The sequence below is a fragment of the Trichomonas vaginalis genome, chromosome III (genome assembly GCF_026262505.1).
Source record: "Trichomonas vaginalis G3 chromosome III, whole genome shotgun sequence".
Taxonomy (NCBI): Eukaryota; Parabasalia; order Trichomonadida; family Trichomonadidae; genus Trichomonas; species Trichomonas vaginalis.
In genome coordinates, this window is record NC_067205.1 from 19,119,829 (window position 1) to 19,146,632 (window position 26,804).

At 32.6% G+C, this 26,804-nt stretch overlaps 7 protein-coding genes and 1 pseudogene across 8 annotated transcripts, besides 3 other annotated features; 3 read left to right on the forward strand and 5 right to left on the reverse strand.

Moving 5' to 3' along the window:
- The first annotated feature begins 583 nt into the window (after window positions 1–583).
- Window positions 584–1,882: a mobile genetic element.
- On the forward strand, window positions 679–1,802 carry TVAGG3_0728720 (annotated as a pseudogene). The gene has a single exon. A coding segment is annotated over exon 1 (1,124 nt).
- A 4,596-nt stretch (window positions 1,883–6,478) lies between the features above and the next one.
- On the reverse strand, window positions 6,479–6,909 carry TVAGG3_0728730 (uncharacterized protein; the record flags this gene model as incomplete). The annotated part of the gene is made up of 1 exon (XM_001294328.2): window positions 6,479–6,907. A coding segment is annotated over one exon (429 nt), but the record flags the coding sequence as incomplete, so codon positions are not given.
- A 5,447-nt stretch (window positions 6,910–12,356) lies between these two features.
- Window positions 12,357–14,160, forward strand: TVAGG3_0728740 (UDENN domain-containing protein family; the record flags this gene model as incomplete). Its single annotated transcript, XM_001309831.1, has 1 exon — window positions 12,367–13,860. The coding sequence occupies one exon, from the start codon at window positions 12,367–12,369 to the stop codon at window positions 13,858–13,860; it is 1,494 nt and encodes a 497-aa protein (XP_001309832.1).
- A 241-nt stretch (window positions 14,161–14,401) lies between these two features.
- Window positions 14,402–15,345: a mobile genetic element.
- A 14-nt stretch (window positions 15,346–15,359) lies between these two features.
- Window positions 15,360–15,701: a mobile genetic element.
- A 333-nt stretch (window positions 15,702–16,034) lies between these two features.
- TVAGG3_0728770 (uncharacterized protein) lies at window positions 16,035–17,341 on the reverse strand (the record flags this gene model as incomplete). Its single annotated transcript, XM_001309832.1, has 1 exon — window positions 16,278–17,132. One exon carries the CDS (start codon window positions 17,130–17,132, stop codon window positions 16,278–16,280), a length of 855 nt encoding a protein of 284 aa, XP_001309833.1.
- Window positions 17,342–17,404: 63 nt separating this feature from the next.
- Window positions 17,405–17,863, reverse strand: TVAGG3_0728780 (uncharacterized protein; the record flags this gene model as incomplete). The annotated part of the gene is made up of 1 exon (XM_001309833.1): window positions 17,498–17,863. The coding sequence occupies one exon, from the start codon at window positions 17,861–17,863 to the stop codon at window positions 17,498–17,500; it is 366 nt and encodes a 121-aa protein (XP_001309834.1).
- Window positions 17,864–21,908: 4,045 nt separating this feature from the next.
- Window positions 21,909–23,615, reverse strand: TVAGG3_0728790 (unfolded protein binding; the record flags this gene model as incomplete). Its single annotated transcript, XM_001309834.2, has 1 exon — window positions 21,976–23,583. The coding sequence occupies one exon, from the start codon at window positions 23,581–23,583 to the stop codon at window positions 21,976–21,978; it is 1,608 nt and encodes a 535-aa protein (XP_001309835.1).
- A 307-nt stretch (window positions 23,616–23,922) lies between these two features.
- Window positions 23,923–25,349, forward strand: TVAGG3_0728800 (cysteine S-palmitoyltransferase protein; the record flags this gene model as incomplete). The annotated part of the gene is made up of 1 exon (XM_001309835.1): window positions 24,313–25,311. One exon carries the CDS (start codon window positions 24,313–24,315, stop codon window positions 25,309–25,311), a length of 999 nt encoding a protein of 332 aa, XP_001309836.1.
- A 152-nt stretch (window positions 25,350–25,501) lies between these two features.
- On the reverse strand, window positions 25,502–26,803 carry TVAGG3_0728810 (tetratricopeptide repeat domain domain-containing protein; the record flags this gene model as incomplete). The annotated part of the gene is made up of 1 exon (XM_001309836.1): window positions 25,502–26,803. One exon carries the CDS (start codon window positions 26,801–26,803, stop codon window positions 25,502–25,504), a length of 1,302 nt encoding a protein of 433 aa, XP_001309837.1.
- Window position 26,804: the final 1 nt, after the last annotated feature.

Consider the following 26,804-nt stretch of genomic DNA (forward strand, 5'->3'; position numbering starts at 1 on the left):
TCTCCGATGTTCAATGGCAATCCAAAACACCCATTCAGATTTCATACCGATCGTCCCTACAGAAAACATCTTAAAGTGTCATTTGCTGATTCAATTTTATCATGTTGAAGAAAATTCTAAGATCAAAGAGAAAGCGATCGATACAGCAGTTATTCCATTAAGTTGCATCTCAGGTAATAACAATACATCTGTAGAAGTCGAGCTTTTCGCAGAAGCAGGCAAAGTTTCTAAAGATGCCAACGTAACTCTGCAAACACCAAAGAAATCAGAAGGTTTGTCATTACAGATCACTATCCCTCCATTCTACTTCCCTCCTCAAAACATGGCTACCGCATTGACTGATAATTTCGATATTCCAAGTTTGTCTGGAGTTGACGAGTCATATGCTGATCTTTACATCATCCCTCTTTTCTGCCGACTTATTAAGAAGCGCGATTCTAAAGTTCTCCCAACATTGGTTAAATTATTGATCACATTTGGCGATGGCGGTAGAACATCACTTCGAAAGTGGTTGTTCAATCATTTCGATCCACAAACAATTGGTGATGACTTCCCAACATTCTATCCAGAAGCGATTAAAGTATAGGGTGTCCAAAGGTGCGTTTAGCACAGCGCGCTATATGAGACTATTAAAGGAGATATATGCTGATTATAAATATATAATAAAAATATGAATATATGTATATGAGTATGTTGTATTTTGGCGCCATGCCGGGATATAAAATGAATTTTGAGACAGGAGGCGGTTTCGCGGGAAATTTTGGCGGGATTTTTTCATTTTTTTAATGAATCATAAAGAAAACATCCTCGCTCTTGCAAAAAAATGCAAAGACTGTAAAAAAATCTACGAGATATTGGTAAAATGCTTCGGTATGGATGCTCCTAGCTATTCCACTGTAATGTATCATGTTAGGATGTATCACTTCATGAACAAAAAGGCGCCCATCATAAAAATTGACAAAAAATCGCCGGATCAAAGAAAAATCAAAGCAATTCTTCAAGCGCTAGATGAAGACCCAAGAGCATCACTCAGAAGGATAGAGGAGATGACAAAGATACCACGTACAACAGTCAGTTATTATCTGCACAATTATTTGAACTACAAACTAGCGTATACACGTTGGGTTCCGCACAACCTTAATTCAGTTCAAAAAAAATCTAGAGTCCAATCTTCGAAAGAGCTCCTCTCTATATTGGGTGCGTATCAATCCAAGAAGTTTCGCTTTTTAGTAACAGGGGACGAGTCTTGGTTTCAATATGCAACAGAAGCCAAAATCATGTGGATCCCGAAGGATGAAAATCCGCAAACATTCCCGAAGAAAAAAATTGACACACCAATGATGATGTTGTCGGTTTTTTGGGGCGTGAATGGCATCATCGCAATTGATATTCTTCAAAAACCTAATACGATGAATGCTCAGTATCTAATTGACAATGTTCTTACTCAAATTATCAATTCTGATGAGTTTGAGAAATCCAAACAACAAAAACAAAAGTTTGCAATTCATTTTGATAATTCAAGAGTTCACAAAAGTCATAAGGTAATGAATTACTTGGTGGAAAACAATGTCAAAGTTGTTCCAAACCCAATTTATTCACCTGATATTGCACCCTCTGACTTTTATTTATTCGGCACGCTAAAAAAGAGAGCTGAAGGACGCGAATTCGCGAGTCCAGATGATCTTGAAAATTTTGTAAGAGAGCAATTTGAGCAATTTTCTCATGATGATTTAAAGCGTGTCTTTGAAGCCTGGATCGATCGCTGCGAACGCGTGATTGAATCCAATGGTGATTATATTTAAATAAACTTTATATATATGTAACTTGTTTATTTCTATTCGCAGTATTCAGGTTTGTGCTAAACACACCTTTGGACACCCTATATTTTGTCATGAAATCATTGAAGGAAAGATCGAAACAACAATCATTCCAGACTTTTCAACATCTTTACCACTTATTCTTGACATTATGCAGATTGTTTTCTCCGATGGCAAACTTCAATCAACAGCTCAAGACTTAATTACAATTAACAACTCACTTCTTGACTTGATTTGCTTCTTATTGACTAAGGATATTGATTGCAATTCCATTACAGAGTCATTGGGACTCTTCTTCTTCCATAATCTTTCAGATCTTGGAAATGAAGAAATCGTACGATTCGTTTACACATTCCTTCGAACTATATCTAAGGTCAGACCCATAATTGCACATCCAATGTCTGCTACACGAGTTCAATGGATTTTCTTATCTCCATTATCTCTTTCTAAGCACTTCTTGATCAACATGACTAACAACATGAAACCATTATCAACGAACGCTATGTATTCACCTTATTCTAAACTTACATCACAATTTTTGTTGTCGACACAACAATGTTTTGGCGGTCGTGATCCCGACACATTTGCACTTTGTGCAGGCTTTTTAGCTCGATTGTTATCTAACTTAGATGAGATTTGTTATAGTATTCGACAACGAATCGCATTTGCTTTATTCCCTCTTATTGATTTATGTTCTAATCATTTTGAATCCCCATTATTTATGTCTAACAAACGAATGCAAATTGCATTGATTCCATTTGTTTTATTCTTAATCAAGAACAGTGAACAGAAGCAGTTATTATCATTCTTCCATTCATTATCTATCTCATTCAAGTGTCATTTCATTTCATTCCTTAAATTGACCGGAAAAATCATCATTGACACATTGGATGTCATCAAACCAACATATGAATGTCCACAAATTAACTTGAATCTTCTTGATTTGCTGACACATATTTACATCAAATTTTTGTTTGACGTCAAATCAGAATTAGGTGTTTGCATGAACGAAGTCATCCAGTTAATTGAAGTTTTGTTGTGTCGATACCAACCAACAGATAACTACAAGTATTTGTATTTACTTTGTGATTCATTATTCGAATCATATCCATTAGAACGTAATTTCATCATCATGTCTACTAAATTAATTATGTACAAACAAGCAAAATCACGTGCATTGAGTACCGCATTGATTATTAACAGTTTCAAACAAGATTACAATCGATATGAACAAGTTAATGTTTCCACACTTTCATTCATTGATGAATACGCAACAATTCTTTTAGAAAACAAAGTTTCAATGATTCCTATGTTTAAAGAATATATTTTGATAATTAAAGAACTTACACCAGACAATAAATCACTTAAAAAGAAAGTTAGTGATCGAATGGATTCTGCTTTATCCATTGCAGATATTGTTGAAAAACAGAAATCATCAAAACAAGCATTGTCCATTCGTTGTCAACAATTAATGTCATTGGCTGATGAAAACATGGACTTTCCAAACATGCGCTTAAAGTGGTTGAGTGAATTAGTTCGTATCAATATCGAATCCGGTGATTATATCTCAGCGTTTGTTTCACAATTACATTGTACATGTTTAATTGCTACGGTTGTTGAACATCGTTCTAAACATGAAAAACTCGAAAATAAAAAGAAGAACGAACGATTGCCTAAACCACCCGGTTTCCATTTATCAACGACACAACCAATCAGAACGGCAAACAATGTCTATGATTACGGCCGATCTAGAACATATCAAGAATTCTTCTTCATTCCTTCAGTTCAAGTCGAAACTAAAGTTAAAGTTGATGCAGGAATGCCGATGCCGAAATTTTGTTGTCTGATTTTAATGAAAATCTTTTGATTGAATATTTGAATTCATCTGTTTGGTTATGCGAAGAAGCACAGTTATATTATACATTGCGCGGTTTGTCATCAATGGCATTACGTGTTCTTTATCAGAACCGCGATTACGGCCGGTCTAAAGAAATCTGTTCTAAATTGTCCAATTATTTGTCTAGTATTTCTACAGGAAACACAGTTGGTGTCAGTGTTCCATTGTCATTCTTCATGGTAGAAAAAGACAAGGCGGCAAGAAAGATCAACGAATATACTGCTGCAAGAAGACGGAAACAATCCATTTTGTTCAACAACTGAAGAATCGCGAAGGAATTGTTTGTCCAACAGATTATTGCGATCATCATGAGGAATGCAAAGGTGATGGTATTTGTTTGATCCAATTAGAGCCATCGGATGATAAAATCGAAGGTGATGAAGCTCCTCATTCATGGGATAAGTTCCGATCCGTTGTTTCTATCAATAAACAATCACAGAAATCATCTGAAGAACTGAAGAATCCTATTAAAACTCTTTACATCGAAACATCAGAAAAATTACCATTTTATCATCAAGGTGTTTCTATCAAGAAGATCGAGATCCAGGAAGTTCGTGTTAAAGAATTATGTGTTAATACATTGAACCGAGCATTCACATCTCTTGATCAACTTGTGAAAGACTTCGATCCATATCTTTCTATGCCCATTGGTGCATTCAAGGATTCACCAATGGTTATTTTCGGAAAAGATCTTTGTCGATACAAAGAAATGCTTTATACAACATTGCAACATCCTAACTGTGCACGTGACTGTTTGAGTTTTATCAAACAAAAGTATCCAGAACTTCTTGAAGAAAACGTTTCTAAGTTCTCAGAATGTCTTGTTAAAGCACTTAAACAACATCGAAGAGCAGTGAACGAACTTTTGATTGAATTTGAATCCGGTGACGAAATCGATAAAATCAAATCCGATCTGGATGATTGCACAGAAATGATCAACAAGTTCTGCAAAGACTTCGAAGTTGATATGATTGACGATCAAACAGTTTATGAAGGTATTGTTGATCCAATGTCATCATTTTGTGCATATGAAAATGAGTATGATTAAAAACATAATATTTTTTTTAATATTTTAAAGTTTATTATAATGTGTTAAAAGATCACTGCATTAGTTTACAACTTAACACCCGAAGATATTTTTCTCCTATGAAAGAATTGATATTTTTGGATTTATCTCTAAAATACAAACTACGCCAGACTTTCAAAATCATCCCTTTAATTTAGAATTAATTCCCAAGACTACTATAAACAGAATTTAATAATTTTTACAATATTTCTATTTGGTTTACAACATTATACATGAAGTTACCATTGACTATGATCGATTGATATCATTATTATTTCTATATTTTTCTCGTTATTTGTTTAAAAATGCAGAAGATATGAAAAATTATTAATTTTTATCGTTTAGTAATAAACAAAATAGAAATATGATATTTACCAAAAAGAAAATTTATAAGTTTAAAAGAAGAACAAATTTTATTTTCTTTCTTTGGTACAAATAATATTATTTCAAGATTTCCTTCACATGGACTTAAATCAATGAATTTTAATATATTCTTAAATGAAACTTCTCCTTTTTCTGATGTATCAACATGTCCAATAGATGAATAAGAATCAATACTACATCGATGGATATAAATCTGCCCATCCCAACCTGCTTTAAATAATTTTCCTTTGTTAATCTGAGGATTGTTTTGGAAAGATGAATCGAAAATATCAAGTCTATCAGTTGTCGAAACAATTCCATAATATTCTGACTTTTGAGAATTATTTATATAATTACATCGGTCAATTCTTCCTGGACAATGATAAAAATGAGTAATCAATCCGTCAGTTGCTTTTAAATTCTCAAAATTACAAAATGAAACATTTACTGTTGATTTAACATATTGATAACCAAAACCTGGACATCGATCTGAAATACAGTTAGAAATGTTTGTTTTTGAAAGAGATCCAAAACCATATTGCTGGCAAATCATACAATATACTGAACTATATCCTCCATTACAAATTGATCCTTGGAGGATTGTACTGTTGATTTTTCCTTTGAAATGAAGAAATTGGCCATATACAGTAGATTTACTTTCAAATGAACAGAATTTATCAATAATAATGGCAGTATTATTAGAATTTTCAATATATACTGTACCTGGACCTTTTGAAAAAACGTTTTCGCAAAGTAAAATCGAGTAATCATTTGTATTTTTGAATTTAACTGCTCTATCTTGTAAGTTGATAAATTTACAGATGTATGCAAAGCATTTGTCTTCTGTTGCAGTGACTTGTTGAACTTCACCTGTAATGACTGAAGAAGGAGGATCAATTCCTTCATAATAAAGACGCCAAATACTATTTGTAACTTCCTCACAATGAACATGTTTTCTAAAAGCAATTAATTTGAACTTGGTTTAGAGCCAAAAAGACTCCCGAATTAAATTTTAAAAATGAAAGGGGGTGACACCATATTGAACTTCCTTCCTATAATTCAAAATTAAAATTAATTTCAAGTACTAATTTTGAATGTTTGAATCATTCTATATTATCAGCAAAACAGCGGAGTTGAATTACAATATGAGCAATAACTTTTGAATAGAATATTCTTGATAAAGTGAAATGGGAGTGATTTTATATTAAGAATATAGGTTTTGCACAATCAAACTATATGAAATGGTTTAAATTTGGAGATTTCTGTAAGACAATATATTTTTTATAGAAGTTCATATAGAAAAATCAAATGTAAATTTTTATTCAATAAGAAAATTTAAACTTCTTCACCTACATCAGTATTTGTTGTTGATGATTTGTATTTTCGGATAACAATAAATGCAATAATAAATATTGCAATTTCAATAATAATACCAATAACGATTCCAGAAATTGCACCAGCTGGAGCTTTATTACTAGAACTATTCTTCTGATTATCAGTACCTGAAGTTTCATTCGATGTTTGTGTTTTTGGTAACCATAATGGCTTCAAATTTCCATTATCATACTGAGGATAGCCTTCATTTGATATCTTTGGATCATCAAATTTAAAATCAGAAAGTTCGATCCTTCCGTCAATTAATAAAATGTTAATATAGTTTGTATGACTACATGAATAAATCTCTGATTCCTTTAAATCTTCTGATAGTAATAATTCATTGTTATTATTTTTACAATAAATATGACTCCTAGACTTACTTTGTGGTCCTATATAATACCATATATTTCCAACTCTTGGAAAATTTTCATGACCCCCTACCCAGGGTCCTAAAATGGGTATTTTCCTCACACAGACACCGTGGTTTTTTGAGCCGGGAAATAAATAGCGCAGACAGTTTCTACATATAGAGACATGCTTATACTTAGAGTTTGACGGGAATCTAAAGTGATTTTTTTCTGCATCGCGAAATCTAATGCAATCTCAAAATCATGAAGAAACTGCGAATCGGAGCGCAATTTTTTAATATGTTAATATATAAAGGTACCCCTACTACTGCAAATGCTTCAAATGAAAATCTAAGAAATCAGATTAATTTGATCACATTAGTATAGTATTGGTCAAACCAAAAACTCATATGTTGATATATAGCCTATAGATATTCATATTATCTACTTTTCATTGAATTACATAAGATTTAATAATCTCATAAATATTCTTTTTAATTTTCCGAATTCCGTGTGCATTTAGATTGCCTATACCTGTATATAATAATTCTAGAATGGTTTGGTTAGATATTAAGTTTTTTAGATTAATATTTTAACATTTTGATAAAACAAGCATTTGTTCCATTTTAGAATCGCCATTGAACTCTAGTTTGACTAACATGATGTTGTATGATCAAATAAATTCTAACTTCATGAGATAAATTTTGAAATTAGAAAATGCGATATCTGACTCAAATATTTATCTGAACACATTTAACATTCAATGATAAACTAAAGTACTATACAGCAGATTCGATTTGGCTTATATTTTATATAATCAACAAATAATCCTATAAAATTGTGCTATTCACGTTGCTCAAAGATGTATTGAACATTCCCTACTTGTGTATTGATAAAATTAGATATAGATTCTAATGTAAATCGATATTTTGAAAATTCATATATATTTTGTCTTGGTTTGGCATTTGATCGTGTTGAAACCGGAATTGCAATATATATCATCTAAATATATAACTATCAAAATATGAGCTATAGATTTTTAAATTATTCTCCTGAATATGAGTGACTAACATAATTATATTGAATTGAGTAGTAAGAATCATAAATATTAGAATCTGACGATAATTTATTATAACTTTATATAGGAACAAGATTATAAATGATGATGAAAATAAAGATTAAATTTAAATCTGAAAATTTGAAAACATTAAGTGTATATGATAGCATTACAAAATTAAATTTTATGTGGAAGAGGAAATAGAGGAATTAGAAGTATTATGAGAAAATAATAAGATATAAAAACAAGATTCTATTAAATGAGTTAATTTATAGAAAGGAATAACAGTGTGAATGTAGTAAATGAATGTTTTCATGATGTATTATTGAAATCTTAAGTTTTGTTAAGAAGATAATAAGGGAATCAAATTTTGTATTAGGAAGTTTGACCGACAAGAGTGTATTGTGCACTCTTGTCGGTCTGCATGTCTCATTCCGGGAGACATTGTCACTGCATGTCTCCCAGAATGAGACAATCTTCCGCAATTCATAATTGATGCAAGTTTGACCGACAAGAGTGTATTGTGCACTCTTGTCGGTCTGCATGTCTCATTCCGGGAGACATTGTCACTGCATGTCTTCCAGAATGAGACAATCTTCCGCATTCATAACTTGAACGCGGAAGTTTGACCGACAAGAGTGCACAATACACTCTTGTCGATCTAAATGTATCTTACAATCAAAGACACTTTCATACAATCTTTTCGAAGTTAAAAAAAAATTTAATTATTTCTTTCATTTGTTTATTAAATCGCCTTACTCACGTACTAATCTCTTTTAGAGACTCTATCGAGCTATCCCCACATATAAACCTGTGACAATAATACATATTTACTCTCTTCATATTCTGATCTCATGATACATTATCGCAAAAACTATAATTATACAACACATCTCATAAAGTCTCATTTTAGCCCTATCTAAGCGTTCAAAACATATTTTCCACACGTAATCTGATTCTTCTGGCTCCGCTGATTCGATTTCTGCTGTCAGATCGTGAAAATATGCATCACATAAAGAGATAAACACAACTCAAAATTATTGCTTTTTTTTTCAAATTGTCTATTCATCCATCTTTACATATTTATTATCTCCTCCGTTTCCTCACAAATTCTTTTAATTTTCTGAATAATACGTATAATAAAATGAATATCTCAAAACTAAAACACAAAATTAATGTTGGAAAATGACTAGATATAATCTGAACTTTTGAATTCATACATTTTTGGAAAAAAATTGAATTTTCAAAAAAAGAGCTTATTTAGGTATGAACCTGAAAGAGAAATTTTAAGGAAAATATTAAGTTGTGCAATTGCATTTATCTCTATATGTGATGCATATTTTCACGATCTGACAGCAGAAATCGAATCAGCGGAGCCAGAAGAATCAGATTACGTGTGGAAAATATGTTTTGAACGCTTAGATAGGGCTAAAATGAGACTTTATGAGATGTGTTGTATAATTATAGTTTTTGCGATAATGTGTCATGAGATCAGAATATGAAGAGAGTAAATATGTATTATTGTCACAGGTTTATATGTGGGGATAGCTCGATAGAGTCTCTAAAAGAGATTAGTACGTGAGTAAGGCGATTTAATAAACAAAAGAAAGAAATAATTAAATTTTTTTTTTAACTTCGAAAAGATTGTATGAAAGTGTCTTTGATTGTAAGATACATTTAGATCGACAAGAGTGTATTGTGCACTCTTGTCGGTCAAACTTCCGCATTCAAGTTATGAATGCGGAAGATTGTCTCATTCTGGGAGACATGCAGTGACAATGTCTCCCGAATGAGACATGCAGACCGACAAGAGTGTATTGTGCACTCTTGTCGGTCAAAGTTTTGCAACCACATTCTGATTGCAGAAGATTGTGCTATTCATATTTTCTACGAGCCTGCTTCATAAAATTGAATCCTTCTATCCAAATTAAATGCGATTTCGCTAATCTTTCATCTAAAATCACTAATCAGAAGCATATTGCAAGTTAACTTGAACCGGCATGTTCCTCCTATCCTGTCTTTCAGTTCTTTCTATCAGCCATGGTTCACAAGGAGGAGAGCTTTGCGCACAATCAGACATAAGATTGCGGCAGAGGAACCGGGAAGAGAGCAGCTTGAAGCGGTAAGATGTCCGAATGCTGTCTCCAGGTGTATCTGTCAGGCAAAGTTCACAAGGAGGAGAGCTTTGCGCACAATCAAACAGAAGATTGCGGCAGAGGAACCGGGAAGAGAGCAGCTTGAAGCGGTAAGCTGTTTTCAAGTCTTTAGTTAACAAACTTTAACAAAAGACATCTAAAAAATTTGAAATAATTGCAAAATAATGCCGTCAGGTAATGCGCACCTAAGGGAGGTGTTTTGCGGGAGCTGGGGTATCTTGGTGAGTACTCAGGAGGCCAAGAAGGGCACCCAACCGACATTTTGCTGACGCATTGTGTAAGCAACCATTCTGATAACCGCTCAAACCGTCGGACAAAATAATTTATGAAATTATAAGTCATCTTTCTAATACATATTTTTGGAAGGGCGTAAGATACGCCAACTTAAATATATTATTAAATATGAGAAAATCACTCAACAAAAAAACAATTCTTTCAAAAAGTTTAAAATTTATCTTTCTAATACATATTTTTGGAAGGGCTTAAGATACACCAACTTAAATATATTATTAAATATGAGAAAATCACTCAACAAAAAAACAATTCTTTCAAAAAGTTTGACATTGATCTTTCTAATACATATCCTATGGAAGGAGTTTACATTCACAAAATAAAAACCAGTTCAAAATCTTATTACTCCTTGAATTAAAATCATTTAATTTCAAATCCATTCCAAATCCTTAAATCTGTATTAAAAATCATTTTGCCAACAACCAACACAATACAAATTACATTTCCATATATCTCTTGTCCATTTTAATTTTTTATCTCATTTTATTTAATTTAAAGCATATAGACATCGAGATCCTTTACACATAGTTATATAAAGTCAAATACATAATAAATTTTAATTCTAGAGATATCTCAAAATCTCAATTTTTTAATTTAAAATACCTTTCTTTTCACAGTACGATCACAACAAACAAGCCATTTACTATATTAACACATATAAGAAAAATATCAAATTACAAAACAACTTTCAATATCATTCGCATCAAATTCTATTTTTCATAATTATCAACTACATGTTATTATATAATATATGTCGGCGCATATTCCACTCTATACAAGTGTCAGACACACTACACAAAGCTGTGAGATTCATACCTCTATCAGTAGGACTTCTCAAATCAAGAACACATATGTTTCACTATCGCACATCTGTGTAGGATCTAATTAACCCTTTGGACTGGTACTTCAAAATTTGATAATTTGATAATTTCATGTGATATCATCATTTGCCTTTTAAAACAACTGTGCGTTAAACTAGACACGTTTCTCTATCATAATGCAAAATATCAAAGTTTGGGAGACTCCCAAAGTGTCTGAACTGATCATAAGGGTGAAAAACCGTTTTCCAGAGTTGGGAACGTAGAGGTATCTTATTCGATTAAAATGAAAAGGGAATAGTTTCATTATGCTTTAAATGACAGCCTTATAATATAATCATAGTTTTCGCTCAATATGCAGCATTTTTTTTCGAAATCTATGGTCAATATCCTAAATACTGATTGCTTTGCATTCATATCTCTTACATTTTCTATACCCACATCACTATTCATTGCTATAAAAGTGACAATTTCATTTTTGTTTGTTTCTCATAATTTCTCAAAAAACATGATAACTTGATATTTGTAAATATCATACTTTATAACGTAAATAAGAACTTGACCTATTAAGAAAAGCAGTAATGAAAAGAAAATCTGAAATTCATAAAAATTACAAGTTTCTGATGACAATTAGCTTAATTAAACCAGGTACAAGATTATATAATTGTATTTTCTATCCAATTATCCATATAATATCTTATCCAGAAAAAATAACTTGATCAATACCAAATGATTTTTTAACTAGTAAATAAAGTATTTTCTTTACACACACATTGTATATCATAGTTTTTTTTTTGGTTTCGCAAAACATCCAAAAACAAATATGCTATAAAAGTGACAATTTTAGCAAAACGAAACCCTGAGAATAAGCAATAGTATTAAAAACGAATAGGATTTTGAGGTAAAAGAAGGAACTATTGTGAACAAGAAACAATGGTAAACCTTTAGGTTTAATTTGGATAAATTACAATTTTCTAATGTGATATCTAATATGTCCGTTGAAGATATTTTATTTTTGCATTGTTAACTTGGGGATAACATCAATTGAAATTTTTTTGGGACAGAATTTGAAAATAAAAAATCCTAATATACAATCAAAGATACATAACTTGAAATTTTTCTGTGATTAGTTTATGCAATTCAATGCAAAAAATTTTTTAGCAGATTTGACAACAAAATGTTAAAAGGGTCAATTTCTAACCAACTTCTCAATTTTACAGCAGAAGATGGTGACAAGTGGGAAAGTTGGCATGCTTACGCACCTTTATTTGAGGAATTTATGATTTTAGGCCCTGAAGATTTGGCTGTAAATCCACATCCTAAGGTATTGTATCATTTCCCGGAAGATTCTCAAACTGAACACAATGCTTTAGCAAAATTTCTATTCGTTGACGGTGAAAATTTCAGAAATATTGATATTTCTACAGATCATTTAGCAGATATCGAACTTTCAAGTGATTACCCCGAACGTGAGCAAATAGTAATCACTCGAGGTGAAGCAGGTCGTACAACATATATATACTGTATTCGCTTCAGAGGATCAGCTTTTTCTCGTCCGGCAGTAAATAATGAAAATTTACTAGACGATGCGCACTTTTACAGATCGATAAAGGTTATGCCATCATGTATGTTTGCGTTTTGTATAGTTTCTTATCATCCTTTTCATTCTTTATTATTTCATATACTTAATTTACTTTTAGATATAGAAACAAAATACAGAATTTCATCTTACAACTTAAACAGCGCAGCACATCTATCATATTACAGAAAAAGCGGAAAAGGAGCAGATATCGTTTTTTGGCCAGAATCTACTATTGAATTTCGAAAAGAATGCCTCGAAACATTTTATCAGGCCTCTCTCCCAATGTATGGAGAGACAATTTGCTTATGTATGAGCGGATCTCGTCCTATTTTTTGGAGAATGCCAAAGAGAGAAGATATTGACATACAGTTTGCTTGTTGGGGAATAAGTACTCTTTTAGACTGGATTTCTCTTGATGATTTAATTACTTTACTTTCATTTTTGTTATTAGAGAATTATTTCGCAGTTGTTGGCACAAATATCGAAGCAATCAGCAAAATTACGACAGTACTACCTCAATTAATACTTCCTTTCTTCTGGACATCTCCTGTTATTTCAATTCTTCCAAAAGATCTTTTAGCTCTCTTGGATTCACCTGTTCCTACCATTCTCGGCATATATAGCAAATTTAGGAAACTAATTCCATCGCATTACGTCATTATAGATATTGATAAAAAACATATTTCGTATCCGAACGAACCAATGCTTAAATTACCAAAGCATAAGTTCCTTCGGAATATGCTTGCCCCAATATATGAAGCTGGCCAAATGAATGTTGGAATTGCTCAAAATATTCTTAGAATTATTTCGGAATTCATCATAGATACGATTGTGAAGCAAGTTATCTCTGCATTGATCACCAAGGTTAATGAGAAGAATACAGAGGGCACGATGTATCTTCCAGATCTGTTTTATTCCGTATTTGACAAAGAAGATCTTCCTTTCTTGAAGAAAATGAACGAAACCCAGTATTTCGTTGCTGCAAGAGAACAACTGTGCAGAATGAAGACTTCAATTAACTCTAACAATCAAAGTTTTTCATCTTTGATGCAGCCAGAGGAAGGACCAATAACAGCATTCCAAATATGATTTATTTTTGTTTTATTTGTTGTGTTTGATAAATATCCATTGTTATTTATAGTTTTAATCAAAAATTATCAAAATTAAATTTTCCTACCTTCAATTGAAATTAAAAGAACTCCAGAGGACTCTACATATACAAGTTTAACTTGTAACAATGCAAAAAGTCCATGAAATATTGTACTTCCGCATTACAACCACCAAAGTTATGATACCAAGTATGGAGGTATTTTTTCAGTACGGGGTTATTTTGTTGCATGCTAAGTTCGGTCAAAATGTAAACCTCTCAATTTTATCGTCGGGGGAAGTAACTCAATTCCTTCAAAATTATTCTTTAAATATTGAATTTAAAGTTATTTAATTTGGATTATAAATAAATAGGCTAATACAATATTTAAAAATGAGAAAAAATAACTTTTCAAAGAACTTTTCATAATCTCAAAGAAAATTTTTTATTCAATAATTATATAAATTAATTAACATTCATAATGAAATTGGATTTTTTTTATAAAAAATTGGTCCTACTTAACTTTTTGAGAGAATTTGGCTTTCTCGTAAACGAAAAAGGGGATTTGACGGAGTCAAATCCCCGCTCACAAAAAGTGGACTTTACATGTCAAATTTTATATGCATGTAATGTCCACTTTTATGAGTTTTAGGAAGGAATTGGAAGCCATGAGTTACTGACATTGCATCAGTATCTCATAGCCTCCAATTCCTTCAAAAAATGGGAGAAACTTTGTCCGAATAGTTTAACATTCGGACAAAGTTTCTCCCATTTTAAGAAGGAATTGGAGGGTAAGAGATATACCATATGAATGTATATCTCTTACCCTCCAATTCCTTCTAGAAAGTGTCCAAACTTTGGGTTAATTGCAAAGTATTAACCCAAAGTTTGGACACTTTCAAGTGGAGATGGAAGGCTTTAGGGTATATATTAATACAATATACCTCAAAGCCTTCCATCTCCACTACAAATGGGAGAAACTTTGTCCGAATAGTTTAACATTCGGACAAAGTTTCTCCCATCTTTCAATGTAATTGCTACCTGTGAGGTACTGACTTGAAGTCAGTGCTTCACAGGTAGCAATATCCAAAAATTTAAAAACATTTTATCAGTTCGTTAGAGAACTAGAGCCTCCTAGGTACTGAACCAGAATCAGTGCCTAGGGGACTCTAGTGATCTATATAAATCTGAGAAACTTTGAGGAAATTGTTCGACATTTCCTCAAAGTTTCTCAGCAATTTAGCGAGGAATGTTCGTTATCGTGTAGATATTTATAATATATACATGATAACAAACATTCCCCGCTAAAAGATGTAAAATCTTATAAGAAATAATTGCAAAAGAATAACAATTGCAACAAATTTTATATGAAACTGAACCTTATGAGGTAGTGATTCAAGATCACCGCCTCATAAGATTCAGTTTCAATCTCAAGTATCTCAAAAGTAAGGCTCTATTTTTTGCCATGTAAAGTGTCACTTTTCTGTTCAAATGATAAGTTATTCAGAGAAAGTTTCCCAGCTATCAAGAGGGAATTGTTCCTTATGAGGTATATAGTTTATAATGTATACCTCATAAGGAACAATTCCCTCCTTAAAACGAGAAAACTTGTTCGAAATTGTTTATCATTTCGAACAAGTTTTCTCGTTTTTAATAAGAAACTAAAGGCTATGAGGCACTGATTATATATTAGTGCCTCACAGCCTTTAGTTCCTAATAGATAGCTGGGGAACTTTCTCCAAATGATAAGTTATTCAGAGAAAGTTTCCCAGCTATCAAGAGGGAATTGTTCCTTATGAGGTATATAGTTATAATGTATACCTCATAAGGAACAATTCCCTCATTAAAATCGTAGATATTTTTTACTTATTACTCATGCTTTCAAAATCACAATCCTCTGAAAAGTTATTTTTTATTAAGAATTTAGAATTTTGATAAATACCTTTTTTCAATTTGATATAATACTTATATATTTTCAAAAAGACATTTTGAAAAGATATCTCAAAAGTTCTCTGAAAACCTATTTTTGATTAATTTTGAGAAATATCCGTATTAAATTAATCAATAAATTCATTCAACACTACTTTAATTTTTAAATTCAAAAAATTATATGTGCTTCTTAAAATGTCTCACAAAAATTTTATTATAAAATTATATACAATATTAAAAATCCCACAACATTTTTTTACTTTACATAATCGTACTTCCTCGACGATTAATTTCCTCTCAATTCCTATCGTTGACCGAACTTAGCATGCAACAATTTTTCTGACGTTATCATCTATGTAATGGAAAATAGTCACCATTATGCAAATAATTTATAAATGAAAAAAATCATATAAAAAAATTATAAAAAATTGAGAAATAACGAAACATATTAATTTAAGACAGTAAAACATTAATATAATAACTAACAATTCTAATTATCTTCAAGTAATGACGCATTTTGTTCGCTGACTGGCTGTGTCTTCTTTGTCTTCTTAATTATTGGCATAATTATGGTTTGTAGTATAGAACAAAGGAAGCCAAATGCAGTTAAACCATTCATTGCGTATTTCACAATATCAGCGTTGAATTGAACAGATGGCATGGCATATGTATCATTTTTAGAGTAATCAAGATTCTTCCAATACACTACTTGCTTGTTTTGAGCGAATTCTGGCGAGTTTTTGATGGATGATCCGGCAATTATGGTGAATTTGACATGATTGTATGGGGCTTCAGATATCTGGATCATTGCAGGCCTTGTAAAGTTAAATGGATATGTATCATTCGTTAAAATTGTATCTAAAAAAGTATTATTTGACGTATTAGTCATTGTGGTCCAAAAATGCAATGCCTTTTGTCTAGGGTGCATCAAATCTTGAACAAGGATCCTTGAGTTCTCTCCAAAATCAAAAAATGAAAAATATTTTTCTTCCAGGCCATCTTTGTCAAAAGAGAATGAAGTTCCAGTTGAATCTGCGATAATTGATCCACTAGGCACTGTAACATTTGTAAACCAGAAAGAAATGTCACAGTCATTTCCTGTACACTTTGCTGTAGCATTTTCATCGAAGAAATATGCTTCTCCTGGCTTAATCTCAGACTCATTTGAATAGTTTGAGATGACTTTTAATGATGATTTTGATTTTGCATGTAAATAAATTCCAAGTGACTGAATATCGGCTTCAACTTCCCATGATGTTCCATCTTGGGAAACTCTGCATCTTTCGAACTCGAAATCATCATAAATTTTCTTGCATGACTTAAAAAATAAAAGAACTAAAAACATTATTTAACAAAAAAGTGACAATTCATTCTTTATCTGCAATTTATCTACAACCAACATTGATTTATCTAAAACTAACACATCCATCTTTAATTGTTTGTAAATTTAAGAATTTTGAGCATTAACTAGTTGATTTCTTGTAAGTTTTCATTCAATTCGCCCTATTTTATTTCCATATTTCAGCAATAGCACTCAATCTAACGAATGACTATAGTATTCTATTGATTGAGCGCTAATTCAGAAAAGATAAAAATATTTGAATAAAAACTAAAAAATGATTACCAAACGATAAATTTTTATAAGTATACAAACAAAAGTATTAATTAATCCATACATATTGAACATTATAAGTTTTTTTGATATGAAATCTAATATTTTGGACCAAAAATTCGTTTTAATACACCACTTACTATACTGCATAAAGAAGTTATTGTAAAGAGTAAGGCAAAGCGATGCAATGCTGTTTTAAAACTGTATTTTAGAACATTTTTCGAAACTGTTTCGCATAAAATAGCTTCTGATGCAAACATTGCGCAATATACTGCACATTCAAAGATTTCTCTTGATTTTAAGCCCGCATATATACCAACAATAAATGAGAAAACTGTTCCAAACATAAAGTTAATCATTTTTCGAGGAGAATTTTCATTTTCTTCCTTTTCATCTTGTTTATATTCTTCTGGAGTGACATCTTGTAATTCCAACTTATTTTCCTTATCATGATCTTCAATCATTTGGAAATAAAAAGTGACAGTTTCATTCACATAGATCTTGAAATCAGATTTTAAAAGTAGCGTCATTGAAATACAATACATGAAAAACGCTAATACACCGAATATTAATCAAAAATTCAAAAACATCGAAGATGTATTCTACCAATATCAAAGATTACTATTTATAACTCAATTTATAGGGCGTTATTTCAAGAAGTATATATAGACACCATGCAGGTAACTTATAATTCTCCATTTGAATACAAACAACTTTTGCTAAGTATTTGTATAAGAAGAGTACTATAATTTATGAGGATGTTTTATTGTCGTCTAGAAAAAGTGACAAAATTATTATTGTCGTCAGACGACAATAATAATTTTTGTTTTAAAATTCGTACAATTCATTTCTAACATTTTAATTTAGATAGGAACATGCTCTATTATATATAGAATCATGTGGATATGCAGTGGATGTATGGTTGTATATCATGCAACTTGATCACATTAGATTAAAGTTGTTTTTGACATATAACAGATAAAATTCATTGGTTCATATCGTAATACCTATAGTAATGCATAAAATATAGAAATAAATGCAAAAACACATATTTTAATTTTTGGAGATTCTTTATCTAATTTTATTAAATGGTAAGAGATGTGTTTGACATTGTGTTATAATTGTAATATATGTTTCTATACTACTTCTAATGTGTTTATTTGTGTATCTCACAGAATGAATATAGAGAATATATTCCAAAACTTTATTATTGCAATTATTAAAGTTTGAGCAATAGTATCAGGTTATTGAAATGTGAAATAGTTAGATTTTACTGTGAACAATAGATAATTTAATAAAATGAATATAAATAGTTTCATTTTTAATTTATATATTTGAATTAATTATTTTATACAACACATAATGAATATTACTACTTGAGATCCTATTATTGGTTTTCTTCATTAAAATAGTCTAGTTTTATAACCAATTTTGGAAATCTCAGCACAAAATTGCATTTTCAACTGATTTGAGCCAGGAATATTCATTACTATGCTTTTATAGGCTGGACATATGAAATAGAAATCAAAATTCTCAATGTTTTTAATATAATTTATAGTATATATTTCAGGAGCTGCAATGGAAGCAAAAATCGCTCCAGTAGTACCAGTAAGCCTGGAAGGAAGCCCATTCTCATGGTTTGGACTTCCTTCAAGGCTTTCTTGGATAAAATAAATCTTAATTTATTGTTAAGGGAGTATTTTTTCAGGAACTGGTCCCTACTGTGGCCAAAACTTCGTAATAGTCCGTTCTCAGGGCCAGATTCCTCTCCTGCCGCCATAGATCATGGCAGCATTTGAGAAAGCTGGCTCTGAGAACTGTAAGCGAGGTTGTAGCATCTGTAGAGGTCAGATCCTGCATTTTTAAGTCTTTCAGGATCGAGATGATAGGAGATCGTCAATGATGCGGACGATCTCCCTCAACCTCGATCCTGAGGATTGATCTTGCAGGCTCTGACCTCCATTGTGGCCAGAGCTTCGTAATAATATGTTTTTAGGGCCAGATTCCTCACCTGCCGCCATAGATCATGGCGGCATTTGAGAAAGCCGGCTCTGAGCATTATTTGCGAAGTTCTGGTCTCTCATGAGGCCAGGACCTGTAATATGAAGTCTTTCAGGGCCGAGTTCTCACGAGATCATCTACCATGATGACGAAGATGGAAAAACTCGGCCCTGAGGATTGATCTTGCAGGCTCTTGCCTCTGATAAGGCCAGAGCTTCGTAGGGACGTTCTCTCGGGACTGGAATCCTCTCCGACCGCCCGAATCAGGGCGGCCTTTGAGGAAACCGGCCCCGAGGATGCTTTGCGAAGCTCTGGCCTTTCCTGAAGCCAGAGCTTGTGAGTTTCATTCAGAGCCAAGTTCCTCTCGGATCGTGCCTAATGAGGACGACCGTTGAGGAACATGGCTTCGAGGATATGAATTGTGAACTCTGGCCTCGATGAAGGCCAGAGTTTTTAAGTGAATGTTTTGATGGGATGAGCCTATGATCTTTAAGCTCGTCCCATCAAAACATTTGTTTAAAAATTGAATTAATAATTATCGTATATATTGAAAAAATAAACTTGAAAAAAATTGTTATATATAAAGAATATAATAAAATAAACATAAAATTAAATAAAAATTTCCAAAAAAAATTCAAAATTCTGAATTTAAAATAAAAAATTATAAATTTCATATGAAAATTAAGAATTTGGAAAAATCTAGATTTATAAAGTAATGTTATATATGGTTTAAATATGGCAGTCCCAACGGGAACCGCGGTAATTTACCGAGGTTTCCGCACACCGGTTCCTTTTTTTAGGAATTTTTTAGATTAAAAATATGCTTTGTAAATCATTTTTTGTAAATCGGCAAAAATTTGGAAATATTCTGCGACAATAAATCTGGGAATAGTATTTTAAATACGAAACAACCTATTTAAAAGTGTTTCGCTCGATTTTGTATAATTTCAAATTTTCGCATATAGCTTTCCGTGAATTACCGTGATTTTACCGCCACATCAATAGTTTTGACCCTATATTACCGCACGGCAATGTTTTTCTCGATTTTGTACAGCCCTAGGTTTAAATGAGAATATGATTATTAATTGAGAGTTTTAGATAGAATTTGAGAATAATCATTTCCAAAAAAAAGAAATTTTTCTAAAATGAGTTTCCCTTTGCATAGGATGATGCTCATTCCTTGCAAATATAAAATCATTTTCTGAAATATAAGGCTAGATTCACATTCTTCAGATCAATTGCAAGTTTTTCCTGATTTGCTCATGTATTTGCAGGGTCTATCACTAGGACCCTGCACCTGTATGAGCAAATCAGGAATTGTATCTGACACATTTGCATCAAAGAAAAAAAGTGCAAGTAATCCACCATATGAGCATACATTCGGTGGACAACCAAATTATACCATGTATATATGCACTTATACTGAGTATATTGATATATAAGTTGTTTATGCAATCACAAAACCAGCGCTATTCATATCTTTGATATATATATATTCAAGAAACAACGATAGAAACTTGGATACATATCTTAAAAAGGGGAATTACGAGATATTGTTTAATTGTGTTTGCATTTGTATATTATAATGCCTTTAATAAGCTATTATTGATATTTAGAGCAATATAGAGATTAGAATTAATAAAATTTTAAAATAAATAAATTAAATTATTATTATGAATATTTACCACCAAAATACGCGACACAACCATTTTTACCATTCATAGAATCACTATTATTAATTATTTAGCTAATTAAAATTAATTGATTCTTGCCTTATGCGTTGGAATAACTCAATTAATGGTATACAAAAATGATGTTCATGAGCAAAGTTATATATCATTTTCTAAGGTAATATTATATTAAAATCTATTTAACTAAGATAATATTATATAACATATTTCCATTTATATTGCCAATTAGTTTAAACATAAATAAATAAGAATTATTGGTTAGGAAAACGCAACTATTGATATCATGAAAAATAATTGAATTTGTGCTATAAATACACATTTTAAAGGGTGCATATACCAAATTTTACCTATAATTCTATAAAGAACATATAGGTCATATGCTATATTAATGCATGAGAAGATCAAATCATAAAGAACAACAAATTGATAAAATGCGATATTTATTTCAGAATAATAAAGCTATTTCTTGCTATGTGAAGAATTGTATTTGAATATATAGCTTATTTACAATATGTCCGCATAATTTTATAGGTTAAAAATATGTTTTGAAGATATTCATAATATATTATTTGTAAAAATATGTTATATATCCTTAATAACTATATGAAATATTTATATAAATATTGCTTATTTAAACCATATAAATAATTTAGTTAAAAAGCACACCAATCCTGAGATTCGCATTGTCGTCTAAAACCGCCAGACGACAATAATACAACCCCATAATTTATTGCATTTAAGCTAAAAGATAAAATTTATGAAATTTGAAATTTTGAATTTCTTTCAGGTTAAAGTATAGAAGAAGGATAAAATACAATTTCTAGTTAAAGTATATATTATGATAATATTCAAACTTTTATTCTCAAATCATTTATTTGTTTTTTTTAGATCGGAATATCGCCAATAACATCGTCTATCTTAAGGACCATCTTAGCAATCTGTGTAGCAAGACGGAACTGTGAGCACTTACCGCGCATTGTCTCAACGACCTTCTGAACCTTCATATCGTTAGTTCCAGCGAATACGCAGTCAATGCCGAGAGAAGTTACACCAGTTTCGAGCTGTTGTCTCTTAACGTTCTCGACAGTTTCGATTGGGTTGAGGCCAGAGTTTCCTGCGAGTGCCTGTGGGATTCCCTCGAGTGCGTCTGCAAATGCCTTCATTGCGTATTGGTGAATTGTGTTGTTAGAGTTAGCAGCATTTCTAACAGCGATGGCAGCGGCGATTTCTGATGAGCCACCACCGAAAACAATGCGGTTATCGCGGATAAGATTGCGAGCAACGCAAAGAGCATCGTGGAGGGAACGTTCTGCTTCATCGAGCATCATCTTGTTACCGCCGCGGATAAGGAATGTAACGCATGGAACATCAGCGACACCTTCTATGAGAAGCATGTGCTCTAATGATGTTCCGAAGCTAAGTTCCTTGCATAATTTGGCTGTACCGAGTTTCTCTGGAGCGAGGTCCTCGAAACGCTGAACAATTCTAGCGCCTGTTGTAATAGCAAGTTTCTCAACATCGCCGCCAAGAACCCAGCGAACGGCTGGAAGATTATTCTGGAAAAGAAGATGATTTGCTTCATCATCGAAGCCCCACTGGCACATGACAACCCGAGCGCCAGCCTTCTTAAGGCGATCGATCTGATCAAGGAAGTACTGCTGTTCTGCCTTATGAAGTTCTTCATATTCTTCGGCTGACTTGATTGTAACTCCGTACTTTGTCTTTGGTTTCGGTGGTTCGAATGGGCATGTAAGGACTGCAACCTTGGCGTTCTCTACATCACGTGGCATCTGGGAATGAGACCATGTCTTGTCGATGACGAGACCGTTGAGAAGCTGTGTGTCCTCGAGACGGCCACCGACCTTGCAGACTGTTTTGATACGCTCTAAGTTAACATCCTTGCGTTCAAGATCAGCAACACGAAGAACGGCATCTACGGCCATCTTGGCGAGCTGGTCACGGTAGCGGTTGACGATCTTTGAGTTGAGTGTTGTTGCGCAAACTTCATCAAGATTGTGGTGATTTTCTGGTGTGAAATCTAATGTCTCAGCAATCTCTTCGATACGCTTGACAGCAACGTCACAAGCGCGGTCGAAGCCTTCAGCAATACGAAGTGGATGAAGACCACGATCAAGAAGGCCAAGAGCTGATTCTAATAAGCAACCAGTGAGAACAACGACAGATGTTGTACCATCACCGATTTCGTTATCCATGGACTTCGAAAGGTCGACAAGAAGCTTTGCAACTTGGTGCTCGACTTCCATATCTTCCATAATTGTTGCACCATCGTTTGTAACATTGATTTGACCATGTGGTGAGACAATCATCTTATCTAAACCACGTGGGCCGAGTGATGTCTTGAGAACTGAAGTAATCGCTGTGGCTGCTTGGATATTGGCACGAAGAGCTTCAATTCCTTTTACGCGCTCCTTAGTACCCTGGTCGCGAATAACAATAAATGGGTTTCCACGTTCATCGAATGCGAGAGACATTCTTTTCTGTCTATTAAAATCTAAAAAAAACTGTTTTTCCGCCTGGCTATTTATAAAATCACTTTTCCTTTTTTTGCATTTCGAATCGGTTATTAGAATTGTCCATATAGTAAGGAAGCATATAAGCAGGCATAAGAGTTTGAGATGATATTGCGAACGTTTTCAATTAAGATAGCCACACGATTTATAACTTCTAACTATTACAAATAGTTTTTGATAGACTTAATATTTCTAAATCTAAATAAGTATATGGCCAATTATCAATTTTATTCAATAATATTTTGTAATTAATAATTAAATCTATAAATATACATATAACATTTACTATACATTTGAAATATCCGTATTTAACAAATCAGTTTTGAAATACTTTGTTGGTCATATTCTTTATTAACAATTTCAGGTCCTGTAATTCTTTTTCCAGTTATCCTCTCTTGATATTTGATTCATAACAAGCTTTAAGTGCATCAATATAAGATAGATATTTAACGCTCTCGATGAAAGTTGATTATCTTCATAAATCAACTAGAAGACGTGTATATATAGCATGAAGCAAGTCTATGATTGCGACCTTCATTGTTTAAAGGTTTATTTCTTTTAAATTTTATTGGCATTTTTGTGGATCTGCAAATATATCTTAAAAATTTAATTTTATTCTGAATTAGACATGATTTCCAAATTACCCTTTTGACAGTTCTTTTCAGTAAATAAAATTTTCTTGTAAAAATCATGATTGACAACAGACCATTAATTCAGAATGCACAGCTTTTACCACAAGATGTGGAATACGCAGGAAACGTTAGAACAGATTGGATCGATAGAAGTTTTTGTTGTTGCCGCGTTGCGTACTTTCCAGTTGGTAAATTCTCAATTTGCGAACATTGGAGAGTAAGCTTAAAAATACCATCTCTAGTATTACTTTTACTTACTTCATCATTTGTTTTATTCATTCTCGATACTGCTCCGATATTAAAATCTGCCCATCAATTCCCTAACAAATATTGGAACTACGGCGTCTATTCCGCCCTTTCAGTAACATTCTTATTCGTTATTATATCTTATTTTTCGATTATTATCTATGGTCCAGGCTATTTGCCATATAATTGGTGCATAACACGCCAAGATGAATATGATTGGGAGACAATGATGTCTTCCATTGCCGTTTACCAAGAACAAGTAGAGTTCGGTAAGACTCATGAAAGACCTGCCAGAGCTTCATTTAGTGTTGATGCAAGGAGATATGTTTTACGTGCAGATCATTTTTGTTATTGGACACAGTCATGGATTGGATTGAAGAACCATCGCTTTTTCCTTCTTTTAACAGGCTGGGCTTCATTATATTGTTTAGAGCTTATAGGATTCAAGTATTTCTGGATAAAAGACATCATTACTACAGCTATCAAGCAAAAGAAATTCGATTTCTTATCGATACCAGGTTTCATCTTTCTTTTATTCGCAATTATATTGTTTGTGTTTGCTTTCAGACTCTTCATTGTCGCAATGAACAACTTGGCTCATAATCTAACATTAATAGAAAGATGGAAGAAAAAAGAATCACCTACACCTGGCAGATCTGCTTGTAAAAACTTTGAATCAGTCTGCGGTTCAAAATCGTGTTGCATCTGTTGGTTCCTTCCATTCATTTCGCTTAAACAAATGCCAGAATCTAGTTTTGACGATGACGGCCGTTCAGTTTGCTCTGAATCTCTGCTTACACAGAACCAATAGATTTGTTATTGTATAATATTTATAAATTTGTATGTTTCGATGCTTTGTAAAGATATTTATTATGTTATATTTTTTTTCATCATCATATGACTAAGGAAATAAAGGTATTTAAATACAGAATCAGCAAATATTTCATTTAATCAATAGCCTAAGCATCGAGTAATAAAATCAGAAATAAACACTATGAAAATTATTCTTTCTTCTTTGCTACTTTTGTGATAAGCTTGATAAGCCAATGTGTAGCCAAGCCGGCACCAACGCCAATTGCAACCATTGTTCCAATGAATTTCCAATCTGTTGGCTTAGGTTCACCGTAGTTATGAGCTTGAGCAATATCGAGGAGTTGCCTTTGTTCATCAACATCAAAGTGCGAACCTTGACTAATTTCTTTTCTTGGAGAATTAGATATTCTTTCATGCTCAAAGGCACCACCAATAGCGGTATTGACCTTCTCCTTAACAGGTTCTTTTGGCATTACCTCTGTAAACATTGAACTACTGACAACTTTTTGGATTGGCTGTCGTTCAATTTCGTGAGCAATAATATCATTACTAATTTCAGGTGCGACCTTGGCAACTGGAGAAATCTCGAGTGTTTCTGTTGACCTTTGAAGATTAGCCTTCTTCGGCGAAAGTTGAACTGATAAGTCAACATTAGTTGGAAGATTTTGGTATGACCTACGCATCATATCAGCTGCAACACGATCAACTTCTGTTCCAATGCCATTTTCGAGCATGTATGCGAGCTTTACCATAGCTTCGCGATAATTCTTATGATTAAGTTCATTGAACCGCTGATATGCTACTTCTGGCTTTCCAAGCTTATCCATATAGAGGCAGGCAAGCTCATATTTAGCATCCAAATTCCTATCTTCAATCTGAAGGAGAATATTTTCAGCTTCCTCTGATCTCTCGTGCTTTAAGAGAAGTCTAGCATAGTCCAATCCGACAGTAGCATCTGATGTCTTCTTGAAAACGCTTCCATAAAGTTCGAGACTTTTATCTATGTTTGTGACCGTGTATGGGTTCTCAGGATTGCACAAAACGGAAGCTTGATATAGTATAGCTGGTATATAACCCATTTCGACTGCTTTTTCTAGCATTTCATAAGCTTTGGCAAAGTTTGATTGTGCATCTTCGAGAAGGCAAAGTAAGAAAGCGGATTTTCCATCAATGTCACCATCAAGGTCTGAGTTAATAACAACAGGCCAAGGGTCGTAGTGTTGCTTATTGATCTTTAATATCAATGATCGGCCAACTACAGAGTGCTCGATTACTGAATCGTCTGCATCATATAAGTGGCCTTGTAAGAGTACATCTTTATTCCTCCTCTTTACTATAATATTATGCTTGTTTGAGTCATACATTATTGTAAATTGGTCAACATGAACAGGATCAATGAAATTAAAGGTCAGAGTTACTTGCTTATCAGTCTGAGTTACCTGATAACCATATTTGAAACCATTGTCAAGCACGGAATGCTCAATATCCATC